Raw genomic sequence first — 14,571 nt, 5'->3', positions numbered from 1 at the left:
ACATCCAGGCCAAGGTGTGAGCCCTCAGCAGGTCCTACACCACCTATTTTGTACTGTCTTTTATCCAGTCTTTCTTTCAGTAACAAAGTAACACTGAGAAACCCAAGGAGGCGGTTGGGTTGAGTTAATAGCAGTGTCGCAATCTGCTATTTTATAGTTGGCCAGCTACATTCTTTCAGCCTGTGTCAGCACCCCCATAATTACAATTCTTCAAAGCAGAGCTCTACTCACAAGTTCATAATGAAGTTCTCCTTTAATGTGACAGCCAAGAACAGTGGAAAGATAACCTTTCGGGTACAATATGGACCTATCATCAGCACCCCCATAAGAAATATATCTCTGTTATCATGGGTTTGATATAATAATAATAATAATAACAATAATAATAATATAATAATAGCCCTCACTAAAATAACTAATGACCTCCATACTGCCAAAGACAGAGGTCATTACACTCTGCTCATAATACTCGACCTCTCTGAAGCATTTGATACTGTGGACTACCCTCTTCTCCTTCACATTCTCCATACTCTTGGTATTCGTAACAAAGCTCTATCCTGGATCTCCTCTTACCTCTCCCACCGTACTTTCAGTGTCTCTTTTGCTAACACCTCCTCCTCTATCAATCTCTCTGTGGGGGTACCCCAGGGCTCTGTCCTGGGACCCCTTCTCTTTTCTCTTTACACACTCTTTCTAGGTGACCTAATCACATCTCTTGGGTTCAAATATCACCTCTATGCTGATGACACACAAATTTACTTTTCAACCCCTGACCTTACACGTGCTGTACAGACTAAAGTTTCTGAATGTCTCTTTGCTATATCATCCAGGATGGCCCTCAGCCGACATAAACTTACCATGGCAAAAACAGAGCTCCTTATACTTCCTCCCAAACCTGGCCCTACTACCTCCTTCCACATTACTGTTGGAAGCACTATCATTCACCGAGTAGCCCAAGCACAATATTACCAAGATACACCCTTTCCTCTGTTGCTCGACAGCAAAAACTCTGTCACAGACCCTCATTCTCTCAGTTCTCGACTATTGTAACCTCCTGTTGTCCGGCCTTTCTGCCTCTCACCTGTCTCCCCTACAATCTATCCTAAATGTTGCTGCCAGAATCACTCTACTCTTTACGAAATCTGTCTCAGCATCTCCCCTGCTGAAATCCGTCTCCTGGCTTCCTATCAAATCCCGTATCACACACTCAGTTCTCCTCCTCACTTTTAAAGCTTTACACTCTTCTGCTCCTCCTTACATCTCAGCCCTAATTTCTCGCTATGCACCATCCCGACACTTGTGTTATGCTCAAGGATGTCTTCTCTCTACCCCCTTTGTATCTCAAGCCCTCTCCCACCTTAAACCCTTCTCACTGACTGCCCCACACCTCTGGAATGCCCTTCCCCGTCAATATCAGACTAGCACCCTCTCTATCCACATTTAAAACCCACTTCAAAACACAACTGCTTAAGGAAGCATCTGAGTAGCTCCATGGCTGATAATTCACACCTGATACATAAAGTTTGACCTCTTGCAGACACACTCACCAGAACGCCCTCCTACTGTCTCGGTATGTTCTTCCTACCAACCAATTTGATTGTAAGCTCTTCGGAGCAGGGACTCCTTTTCCTAAATGTTACTTTTATGTCTGAAGCACTTCTTCACTGTATGAGTTATTTATATTATTTGTTATTTATATGATTGCCACTTATATTACTGCTGTGGAGCACTATGTACATTAATGGCGCTATATAAATAAAGACATACAGGCATACCCCGCATTAACGTACGCAATGGGACCGGAGCATGTATGTAAAGCGAAAATGTACTTAAAGTGAAGCACTCCCTTTTTCCCACTTATCGATGCATGTACTGTACTGCAATCGTCACATACGTGCATAACTGATGTAAATAACCCATGTGTAACAGGCGCTATAGTCTCCCCGCTTGCGCACAGCTTCGGTACAGGTAGGGAGCCAGTATTGCTGTTCAGGACGTGCTGACAGGCGCATGCGTGAGCTGCCGTTTGCCTATTGAGCGAGATGTACTTACTCGCGAGTGTACTTAAAGTGAGTGTACTTAAAGCGGGGTATGCCTGTACACACATAATCTTGCTGTTGGGAGATAATACCCTGGCTCCATGTTCAAGCAGGGGGTCTTGAGCTGAAGGGATGTGTTACCTAAATCTAAACCCACCTGCTCAGGTAAAACACGAGCCATTTTAATATGGCAACAAACAGGGATACAATGAGTCTGCGGCTTTCACAAGAGCTTAGGAAAAGGTGCATAGTAATGTATGTGGTTTGCGTGCTCACAATTTCTAGCGCGCCAAAGTCATGTGACCTTACATGTTACTGATTGGTTCATTCTGAATGTATCCATTTGTAGATGGAAGAAACCTAAGACACAAATATTACAAAGAATACCTTGGTAAGTTATTTCTGTGCAACATTTGTCTCAGAGTCAATCATTTTTGTTTTTCTGTGTTTTCTGCAACACGCATATGTATGTATGACCACATACCCTTGTGCTCGGTTTTGTTTTTTTGTTTTTTACCCCCCCCCCCCCCCCCCCATTTTTGTTACAGGGTGGGATCCGGGGTTTTTTCCCTGAGTCAAATGCCACTCTTTTCAGCTCCAGGGTGGGCCGCCTGGGCCGCCCACCCCCCTTTTTCCTGAAATGCTCGGGCCAATAGGAAGCTGCAACATCATCGGTAACGGCTTCCTATTGGATGGCATTTAAATCCCGGTTATGGCTGCCGTGTTGTAGAGTCGCGCTGTCAGACCAAAAACCCCTTTAATCTTGAAATACAACAATGAGATGGCTTATCTGGTGCACAGATAACACGATCCCTCAGCCGCTCCCTGTTCAAACATTCGCTGACACGGGCTGAGAACGTGGGCGTGGGAATCAGGGTGTCATTTACCATTGTTCTTAACCACGTCACTGCCAGTGAGACCTGCAATGCCAGGCATCCTCCATACTCACCCCTTCAATTAAATATGGCAGTACAATCAGGAATTTGCGTACTTGACCCTTTGGCTGCCAGAGGGGCCCACAACTTTGGCAGCAAAGGGGTTAAATTAGAGAGCAGTGTGTGGCTACATTGTCAAATGTGACATAATGAGGTCTTTTCAATCTGTGTAAAAGGCGTTGCAGCATTAAACATGAACCTAACCGTGTTTGCGTTGCTTTGTCCTGCAGGAGGCCATTACAATAATGTGGTAGTTGGAAAAGACAAAGAGCCTCAGAAGCACTTGGGATAAAGATCGACATATTTCAGGTATATTATATTTCTCTATTTGGAGTTGGGAAGAAACTTAAGAAAAAGCTTTTGTTATTCCTAACTATTGTGTATCAACTACGGATCGGCAGACCTGCAGTCTGTACCTACCACCTAGGAGTTGCAAGGTTTTAGCATATATATGAGAACTGTGCTAACCCTATCTACACAGCTATGTGTACATGGGTTAAATACTAGCCCTATATAGACATGTCTTCTATCTAGGTCTAAGTGAGCACTATTTATAGACACACTATAGAATTTACTCAGTGCCCTATAGCCTGGAGGTTAAATACTGCTTTATGGTGTTAGATATTTATCTAGACTGAGTGTCATGACTATACAGTACCATACTGAGTGGCTACCTTATACTCTTTTCAGGTGGGAAATAGGATATACACAGTACTTAATAATTACCACAGTCACTATACTAACACTATCCTCATTAATACGAGGATAGCCTATTGGTAATCACCATTGCTGCATCTGATTCATTTTTAATTTCGCTGATCTAATGGCCTCACTTGAATCATACTATCCTGATTCTTGAGCGCTCCAATTTATTTTATTTGAGTTATTTACTCCTAATAAAGTGGTTTAATTCATTCATTCCTCACCCACTACATACATTATTGTTTATCCACTAGTGTCTCTGTGATCTTGAGTGGACGAGTGCTCTCCTTGGGGTTCTTTCTCTCTTGTCGTTCTATTCCTAACTATTCAATATCTTAACAGACAGAACTATATTAAACAGCTGTGTATTTATTAAAAACGAATATTTATCATCTCCATTTTTGGGATAAATCGTTACGTGCGACTCTCCCCAGAAACACGCGGGTTTGTTGATTTAAAAAAATGGCAAAATGCCAACGCGTGCAATGCTACAAATGCTGGTAGAATAACTCCATATCTCTTGTAAATAACTTCCATAGGTATGTAGCCATGCATAATAATGACTGCATACATCTTCCCTGTTGGCAGTAAGTCCTGGTAAATACAGGCCTGCCAACAGTAGTTATGGAGGTTTTCCCTCACACCCTTGTGTGGTGCCCTGTGTAAGGAAGGGAGTGGCTGTATGCTCTGAGTCCCTGGATAGTGACCTCAGAGATGCGCCTGCCCCCTGGAGTATAAAGGGCACAACACTGACAGTTAGTGTTGTTGTTGGTGAAGAAATAGTAACCCGAAGGTACAGAGAGGAAGAAACACTTTTGTGACCCTAGTGCAGTAACTAGCGGTAGCCGAGTGATAGATTAAGCTTGTCTACGCCACACTGTGTCCAGGGACCTGGCACAGCGGTGATCTCCCTAGGAGAAAGGGAATACCACTTCAGTACGGGAGGGCGTACCTGGCAAAGGGACATCACGGAGAGATGTGCGGCTAGAGCTGGCAGCTGCATGGGGCAGTCTGCTACATCCCTGTATACAATAAAGATGTCCTTGAGAAAAAGAACCCCACTGTGTGAGTGTGAGATTACTCAACAGTGGATGGCACCAAGAAGGAGTTCCTCACCAGGACCATCTCCCTGCGGAAGCACAGATCCTGATGAGGTGGAGGCGCTGCACATGATGTAAGTTGGACTCGCACCCACTACCTCAGCTACCTGTCCTGATGACATCCCCTAATAACACCAAGCGGGAGACTCAAGAGTCCTGTTACTTGCAGGTGCACCACCACACACGCCTTGTAGTGGGAGACTGGTTAGACTACACGGGCCAATATGAGATTGGGTGGGTCAGGCCAGAGGGAACACCCGTTACAATTGGAGGCGCTGCTGAGATACCTGTCAACCGGACAGGCTTTTGCTAGGCACACATTAGGAAAGAGAGAAGTGTCTGCTGCCACTTTGTGCTGCGTGGGACGGAGCCAGGGGTAGTCAGGGAGATGCTGGAGCTGCATGCCGCAAAGACGCCTTGGGATCCGTAAGGGGTTAGTGAGTCTGGAGCCGGGGGCTATTGCTGTTCTAGTCGCCTTGAGGTAGCGCTAGCGGGGGACGCCTAAGGGGTAAACTGGTAACTGAGAGCAGGAATTCTGGACGGGTCCGCACTAGGCTAGCCAAAAGTAGGTCGACGCCCAAAGTACTGCATGGAAGAGCCAGAGTATTCTAGTCTCCATTCCAGATCACTTACCAAGGAGCACAGACTGGAGGAACGTGTTACAGTAGACACAGAAAGAGTGAGCCTAGCCTGAGGTAGTGCAAACACGAGTCAGATCTACGTTAGGTACACAAGGTGGTGCACAAGGCATGTTTATTGTACAGATGTGGTAGCTGCCCCACAGAGCGGAGCTCCACGTACAGAGAATCGGTGTTCAACGATCACGAGAGACCTGTCGGAATGGAGGATCTGTACAGAACAGAAGGTCCAGGATGGCGGAGAGAGAGAACCACGAGAATGGAGGATCTGCATAGAGCAGAAGGTCCAGGATTGCGGTCAGACGAAGAACAAGCTACAGAAGAGACTTTTGTGAGTTTGTTGTGGAATGGCGTGAAAGCTGTGGCTGCGCCGTGTTTGTCGTGTTTTTGTTCTCGGGATGATACCCCTGAGAATAATGAGCAGGACAGTGTGCTTAGATGGGAGGAACGAAATGGACTTTGTTATAACTTAATTAACAAACAGCCAGACGCTGCCTTCAATGAAAGAAAGGACAATACTAATCAAAATGGCGGTTCCCGCTTCCCCGGGACGCCGCGTGGGCATGCTGCAAAAAGTCTTGCAACTTTGCAGTCTGCTAATTGTTGGCCAGGATTGGCGCCAACCAGAAAACTCCACCCCGCTGAGGAGTTTGGCGCGAAAGCTGGAGCCGCGCCCTCATGGACTATGACTCACTCCGCACCTGTGCTGGGTCAGCCTACAAATCTACGAGACATCCCCCTAGTTTCAACCAGGGGGAGTGGTTTGCGGTTACACCGGATGTCGACAGAGAAAATGGGAGGAAGGGTTGCTACATCAGCCCATGCCTTTCAGTTGCGAAGAGCCATTGATCAGTATAGACCTCTGAGACGAGTGCCTCCGCTGGTAAAGATGGCTGAAGCTGCTGACAAAGTGGACCAAGGTCCTGTGATTTCCACTCACCCTTATTCGGCTCCAGGAGGCTTCCTGATAATCCGTGTGAAGAGTGTGGAGACTGTGGCGTGTCTTTGCCTGCAGTGCAGACTGCCGGGCGGAGCCGTGGGCAGCGAGGCCCGATGCCCCCACTGCGGACTGCAGTACATGTGGCCAATGACCACATTCGTACCGGTGCAGGCTGTGGGAGTGGCCGGGAATGTCCCGATTCCAAGAGAAGAACAGCCGGGAGCCCTCTGGAACAAGAGTGCCAGTCCCGCAGAGTCGGAGCCATCATTGGTGCTTCCGATAGAGAAATCCCGTCATCGGAGAGGTGATCACCGAGGAGCCCATCGACGGTCTCCTACCGGGATGCCTCGGCCGAATTGCAAACTGGAATCCTCGGACGAGGAGTGCGCAAGGCTGGCGAGTAAGACAGTCATCAGGCGTGATTGTCATACCATTGGTACGCCATGGAGAGACGAACTTCCTCGTGGTGTGGAGACGCGGAGTCGAGTGTCTCCCGTACCGCGACCTCCCGATCGCCGGAGTCCCACTGCCGTGGTGACTAGTGGATCGGAGGCGGGTCGATCAACCCCGACCCTGCGAGGTGCTAAGACACCGTGCCTGTTGCAGAACCGAGGGGAGGAAGAGCCGGAGGAGCGAGTCCAGAGCCAGACTGGATCGCGCAGCAGACGGGCGTTGCCGGATGTCATGGTGGAGGAAGAGATCTCGATTGGGGATCCATCCCAAGATGGCGTCGCAGCACGTGCGTGTGCGGAAGTGGTGCAGGCGGACCAGGGAGGCCCCGAGTGGGAGATGGTGCCGCCTCTGAGGTCAAGCAGCGGGAAACGATCCCCTACTACCAGGGGGAACGGACGTTTGAACTGCAACCCCAGAAGCTCCGCTGTTGAGAATAAAGATGGACTTTGTGGCGACGTCAAGACAGGTATCGCTGGAGAGCAGGTCGAAACCCTGTCAGTACCTACTGTTCGGTCCCGTCCCCAAACCCCATCCACACCCAAGGTTAGCCCCAAGGCCCTAGTTAAAGCCCCTGTACCCGTCACTATTTTATTTGGGTCCAGTTCCAGCTTAGGGTTGTCCGGGGAGTCACGGGGTCCTTCCGATGATCGGACTGGAAGCCTGGACTTGGGTACGTCGGATGATGGGTCGGAGGGAGGAGGGAGTATGTCTAGGCAAGTGTCTGTATCTAGCGATTGTCCTAGTGGGCTTAGTATCACAGTACGAAACACCTCTCCGTATAAAAGAGTTAATGAGAGATCTGAGGGTACATCCGGGGTGTCTTCTGGTGGGCCTGATGAGGAGTCCATAGAAGAGAGTACAGATCCTAGCTCCGAGGAACGGAAGGAGACTAGGTGGTGGGCCCCATTGTACGAGGGGTATGTATCATGGTTCGACCGCACCCGCTTTATTTTAGAGAGGGAGGGGGTGGTTGATCACTGGTGGGCTGCCGGTGACTTTGACGACGAGTCATACCTTAGGGCCCTAAGGGTAAGGTGGGATCGAATCCAGGCAGGCCTTGTTATTCCTAAGGGGTCCGCAGGGTTGGATGATCCGGTAGAAACGGATGAGCCCCTGTCATGGGTGTTGCCCGGAGCGGCTGGGCAAGGTGGCTTGACCAGGTCATGTCGAGCTGAACGGGCTATTGCGGCGAAGTATAGGAAGTCCCATGGGTTTGATTACCCTTACGTCCCTGAACCTCTAATGCGAGAGATAGAGGAGAATAGGGAGAGATGGCTCAAAACTGATATACAGTATTATATCGTGGAGAGAGGGGGAGCCATAAAAGGGATACAGGCTGAGTAGAGGGTAGCTCAACTTATGCGGGTCTGGAAGATAGGGCGCAGTGTGTATATGCACAAAGTGGTATACTGCAATGAGCGAGGAGTACCACGAGAATACAGCGTGACTGTATATGATGGCGCGGGGCGAGAGGTGAAGAAGCCAGATCCTCGGCATTATTATTGAGTATCCAATAGAGTGGTCTGTTGTTTTCTTTAACGCTCCCTGCTGGTCAGTGAGTGTACTGGGCTTACATTATTATGTCCATGCAATGATGTTTGCTATGTTATTTGTGTGTTCTTTTGCAGTGTTTCCTGGCGCAAGGTACACCAAATTTAGGTCCCAGCCGGGACGGTGGGTATCAACCAGGGGGAGTATGTAGCCATGCATAATAATGACTGCATACATCTTCCCTGTTGGCAGTAAGTCCTGGTAAATACAGGCCTGCCAACAGTAGTTATGGAGGTTTTCCCTCACACCCTTGTGTGGTGCCCTGTGTAAGGAAGGGAGTGGCTGTATGCTCTGAGTCCCTGGATAGTGACCTCAGAGATGCGCCTGCCCCCTGGAGTATAAAGGGCACAACACTGACAGTTAGTGTTGTTGTTGGTGAAGAAATAGTAACCCGAAGGTACAGAGAGGAAGAAACACTTTTGTGACCCTAGTGCAGTAACTAGCGGTAGCCGAGTGATAGATTAAGCTTGTCTACGCCACACTGTGTCCAGGGACCTGGCACAGCGGTGATCTCCCTAGGAGAAAGGGAATACCACTTCAGTACGGGAGGGCGTACCTGGCAAAGGGACATCACGGAGAGATGTGCGGCTAGAGCTGGCAGCTGCATGGGGCAGTCTGCTACATCCCTGTATACAATAAAGATGTCCTTGAGAAAAAGAACCCCACTGTGTGAGTGTGAGATTACTCAACAGTGGATGGCACCAAGAAGGAGTTCCTCACCAGGACCATCTCCCTGCGGAAGCACAGATCCTGATGAGGTGGAGGCGCTGCACATGATGTAAGTTGGACTCGCACCCACTACCTCAGCTACCTGTCCTGATGACATCCCCTAATAACACCAAGCGGGAGACTCAAGAGTCCTGTTACTTGCAGGTGCACCACCACACACGCCTTGTAGTGGGAGACTGGTTAGACTACACGGGCCAATATGAGATTGGGTGGGTCAGGCCAGAGGGAACACCCGTTACAGGTATAAGGGCCGTTCTATACTGTTTCCGCCGTACACGAGCGTGTGTACATGCCGTATGCTTTTCGTGTGTGTGTGTGTGTGTGTGTGTGTGTGTGTGTGTGTGTGTGTGTGTGTGTGTGTGTGTGTGTGTGTGTGTGTGTGTGTGTGTGTGTGTGTGTGTGTGTGTGTGTGCGTGTGTGTGTGGATTGTGAATTATGTATTAAATAATATTTTTAAAATGAAAAAAAATGTTTTAATAAAAATATTTTTTATTTATTTAACTTTGACACATACACATACACACACGCACAAACATGCACACATACACACACATACAAACATTACAGCGCCAGCAGCAGCGCAAAATCATTCATTTCTTCAACTTCTCCCTCGTCGGTCCGCTCCAAGCTTCCTGCCGCGCGCGCGCAGCACCATTATAGAAAAGCTGACTCACCTCAGCCTACTAAAACTGACGCGCACGGCGCAGTGCGCGCCCGCACTATAGAACCAGCCTAAGTTGTTTCTCCTTATCACAAACTAAAGAATGATTTCTTATTCTAGCATAGTCTATTAAAAAAAAACTCTACACATTTCATCGACTATGAAAAACATTTTGCTCCAAGACAATTCATCTGCTATATTTAACATTTTTGTGCGTAAAACCGGCGATAAAACCGTTATCGCACCTGCACATAACGAGGAATATCAGCAGTTTTCCATAGCCTTCCCTGGCAGTGATAATGCAGAATACCCCGGTATAACCTGCCCTCCAGAGCAATAACTGTGGCTATATCTGTAGTTGAATTTCTCACGTGTCCATCACATTTATTCAGTAATCAAAGTGCGATGATAATACTGTTTTCTTATTTAGAAGCCTCCGGCATCGCTGCTTTCTTATTTACAACTGGACGGTTGCACAACTTTATATTTATTTTAGAAAGTCTCCCGCTTCCTGTTCTTACAACATAAATAGTGTATTAATCTTTCTAAAATGAAGCCCAGAGAGCTTTGTCATGGTGTTGAGAATTGCTTTTTTTTTAAAATCAAAGTGGAAATGTAGCACAACTATCAGCGCTAATTCAACCATATTCAGAAACAATCATGTGTAGGTGAAATGTTTGCAATACCAATCTTTCTAAATGTCCAGAGTCTTGCAGCCTAGATAACTTTAGGATTGTCCATAAATCCTTCTTGATGCGCATAATAAGAGGAAGTCCTGCTTGGCGCTGGTACTCCGAGGTAAGGGCACAAATAAAACCCAGTGGATATGTGAAGAAAAATGATATAACAAACACATCAATGTGTATAAATCATATGAAATCAGTGATACTGGGACGACCCCAAGTGCACTTATGTTAAATTAGGTGTATACACCTATTAACCTTATAAATCCCATGAGTTAATGCTGTATAATGCTAGCAACGTGATAAGACAGAGAATATTATTTAGAAGGAAAATAGCTGCACCCCAATATTATCCAGTGGGGATCTATCTCTCATAGACACCTTAGCTCATGTACGTGTACCACACTGATCGGATAAATAAGTACTTAGCTTCGCTACCCCTTGCTCGGGGTGGATGGTATGCAGTTGGATAATGTACATGAAAAGAAGAGAACGAAATCACATGGCACAGTAACGTATAAAACTAAAATAACATAAAACGGAGACTACTAGTATCTCACTCACAGATTTTTACTTTGGAATCTGTGAGTGAGATTCTAGTAGTCTCCGTTTAATGTTATTTTAGTTTTATACGTTACTGTGCCATGTGATTTTGTTCTCTTCTTTTCATGTACATTATCCAACTGTATACCATCCACCCCGAGCAAGGGGTAGCGAAGCTAAGTACTTATTTATCCGATCAGTGTGGTACACGTACATGAGCTAAGGTGTCTATGAGAGATAGATCCCCACTGGATAATATTGGGGTGCAGCTATTTTCCTTCTGAATAATATTCTCTGTGTCTCATCATGTTGCTAGCATTATACAGCATTAACTCATGGGATTTATAAGGTTAATAGGTGTATACACCTAATTTAACGTAAGTGCACTTGGGGTCGTCCCAGTATCACTGATTTCATACGATTTATACACATTGATGTGTTTGTTATATCATTTTTCTTCACATATCCACTGGGTATTATTTGTGCCCTCACCTCGGAGTACCAGCACCAAGCAGGACTTCCTCTTCTTATGCTTTTTTATCAACCACTGCATTGTCTGATTATACAAAGCATATCTTCAGAGTTTATTCATTTGCCTACATGCCACTGCTCTGTTATTCATAATCACGATCCTACAGACAATATGGAGTACCGAGATATAAGCAATAAACACGGACACGCACATGAACACCTGAAGTGGTCCCCTTATGAACTCGAAACAAGAGCTTCCTAAGATCTTTCCTCTCAGAAATACGCAGTGTAATATATACAAATTAATGAGAACTCGGTCTATATATTTCTGTGAGAAATTAAGTACTGAGAGCCCTGCTCACTATTCTGATATCCTCACTTATTTGTTGATTGCATTTTATCTTTAGGCACATCATATATCAGATGTATTGGATAATACCAGTTTCCAGCCTCCCTCTCACTGTGAATCATTTAGAGATATCCGTCATCCGACTTATAGGCTAAAATGCAAATGACTGCCCAGTAATGTGCTGCATGCATGCATTCTGCCCAGTAATGTGCTGCATGAGTGCATTCTGCCCAGTAATGTGTTGCATGCGTGCATTCTGCCCAGTAATGTGCTGCATGCATGCATTCTGCCCAGTAATGTGTTGCATGCGTGCATTCTGCCCAGTAATGTGTTGCATGCATGCATTCTGCCCAGTAATGTGTTGCATGCATGCATTCTGTCCAGTAATGTGCGGCATGCATGCATTCTGCCCAGTAATGTGCGGCATGCATGCATTCTTCCCAGTAATGTGCTGCATGAGTGCAATTTAGTGAGAATTTAGCAAATTTGCATATTAAATTAAATTGCAATGCAAAAATGTCACACCCCTAATTGTGTCGTGTCCCTTGTGTCTATGTTGAAAGGCATTTAATCCCCTCAGTGCTGAGGACCCTGCAGCAACCTTTTCTCCAATATACAGTATTGCAGGCACATTAAGAACAGACGGTGCTAACCCCTTCACTGCCATAGGAGTCAGGCCTTTTCTGGCCTCTAGAAGGGAACAGGTTAAAGCTACAGTTAGTGAGAACCAAGTGGTATCTGGTGTGGCCGCCTTAAATGCAGCAACCCAATCATGGTGCTTGGTAGGGCGATTAGAAGCTCTCTGGTCAGAACCAGCACTTTGCACAAGTCCTGGAACTCTAAAAGAGCCTTTCCTATCTTCTCTTGTATTCTGCAATCCATTTCCTGACATTAAGAAGCCAGAGGGTCCACTAATTCTAAAAGATGTCAACAGTTAAGGCTTGTGATTCCCAATTAAATCCTAAATGACCTGTCAACATCTTATTTTGTGGAAGAGGAAATCTTTGCTGTCACGTGAAATAGAACCTATGCCCTGATCGGGTGGACAAAAATATGGTCTAAAGTGTGATGGTAATGGGGTCTAGATTTGTCATTACTTTTTACAACTCCAGAGGATCACACCGTTTTTATTTATTTAAATCAATCCCATTTCCTAATTAAAAATGTATTTCATTTATGGACACCCGTCTCCCATTGTGCCTTCTAATCATAAATATTGTGTAACTTTTGAAGTCTGAGTACGTAGTGTGTACAGTACACCAATGTTTAATAAAATTTTTGGAAGTTAGGAACCGTGTCGTATTGTTTAACACTGGGAAAACAATTGATGGATTCTATCAAATACGTTTGCAGTAAATAAAATACCACTTTAGGACTGATTTGTGATTTGTTTTCTGTCTAATTTTATTTGAATTTCATTTAGCATCACAGATTCCCCCCAAACCTGCCAACACCCGTCACATCAGTATGCAGCAGAAAGCGTCCGACAGACATCTGTCCAGGAAGTTCTTACAATGGACAATGGAAATCAATGCTGTCAGATGAAAGACTTCCAACAGCTGCATACAACATTACTTGCACATTTACTTCTGGATGCAGATGTCAGATGTTGGATCCAGACAGTGGACAAGGAGAAGATGCCTTGTTGCCCAAGGAAGTTGTAACCAAAGATCTTCCCTATGGACAACAGCTTTGTGTAGTCCCTGACAAATGACATTGTGGCTTCTTTTTTTAAAGATACATTTCCACCTACTCATGGTAGAATGAATGCATTGACCAAAAAATGTACTAAGCACCAATCTTCACACTGGTGTCGTTCAATTGGTTCATTCTAATAGCACTTAAGGCGTCTGAGGAAAACGCGTAACTTCAAAGTTTAATAGGAAGAAAGTTAGATGGCTGTACTAGAATTAACTTATAAATGTTATTATCTATGAGTGACTGCACCATTATCACCTTCATTTCCAGAGGCCAGAAATGCATTGTGGTTTATTACAGGCGCCTCTGGCGCTGAAAAGATTAAAGTCATGTGACGTTGCATTCATATTGACACAGACCTAAACATAGTAAAATTATAATTACTTACAAATGTAATTAAATTTGTAATATTCCCAACAGTGTCCCCTTGTGTGTACTGTATTTTCTGTGTGCATTTGACATGAAGATAAAATGTTAAAACATATTTTGGGTGGGAAACAGGAAAAACAATGTATTTGATGATTTATTATTCTCGACATTCACGTGCAACATCCTTCTTTCGCATAGTCTCTTCAGTTGTGAGATGCTATGTGTGGGTCGAACTATTGCTTAAGAACCCAAAAACTCAACTCAAGATCCATCAACCTGTCTAGTGTGGACCAGCACCTGAAAGTTTGAAGCACGGAACAGAACCCCAATGATAACAACCAGACAAAGCTTGGGGGTTTCAGACCAGTCCATATTATTAATACTTGTTCTCCATGACCATGTGGAATCCTTTTCTTAATCTGATAACACTTATTTTTCTCACCACCATATCCAGAGTTCCACTGGTTGGTTGTACACTAAGGCAAATAATTTGTATTTTTATACAAGTTAGAAGTGATTGCAGTGCAGCTGCTCAGCCACCTTTGCCAGAATAAATAATATTGCATTTGCATATGTCAAGACACGCTAACCCTTGGCAGTCATTAGAGAAGTGTTATTCTGCCAGGCTCATTTCCTTTTGGCCTGGATGTCTACATGAGATGATTAGGAAGATACTTTTTCACAGCTCAGACCCGGGGCAATGAGCCTGA

At 45.5% G+C, this 14,571-nt stretch overlaps 1 protein-coding gene across 3 annotated transcripts in view; it reads left to right on the top strand.

The window, feature by feature from the left end:
• The window catches only part of WFDC1 (WAP four-disulfide core domain 1), a 31,599-nt gene extending 17,690 nt beyond the window's left edge, over positions 1 to 13,909 (top strand). For all 3 annotated transcript variants that reach the window (XM_075576687.1, XM_075576688.1, XM_075576689.1), the window contains 3 exons: positions 2,389 to 2,430; positions 3,205 to 3,283; positions 13,218 to 13,909. In XM_075576687.1, the coding sequence (XP_075432802.1) occupies positions 2,389 to 2,430; positions 3,205 to 3,266 (104 nt within the window). In that variant the 3' untranslated portion in view covers positions 3,267 to 3,283; positions 13,218 to 13,909. The remainder of the gene's footprint in view (positions 1 to 2,388; positions 2,431 to 3,204; positions 3,284 to 13,217) is intronic.
• The last annotated feature ends 662 nt before the right edge of the window (positions 13,910 to 14,571 follow it).

Source organism: Ascaphus truei, chromosome 19 (genome assembly GCF_040206685.1).
Source record: "Ascaphus truei isolate aAscTru1 chromosome 19, aAscTru1.hap1, whole genome shotgun sequence".
Classification (NCBI taxonomy): Eukaryota; Metazoa; Chordata; class Amphibia; order Anura; family Ascaphidae; genus Ascaphus; species Ascaphus truei.
Note: the sequence above shows the minus strand (reverse complement) of the source record. Positions and strands in the feature narration are given on the sequence as shown.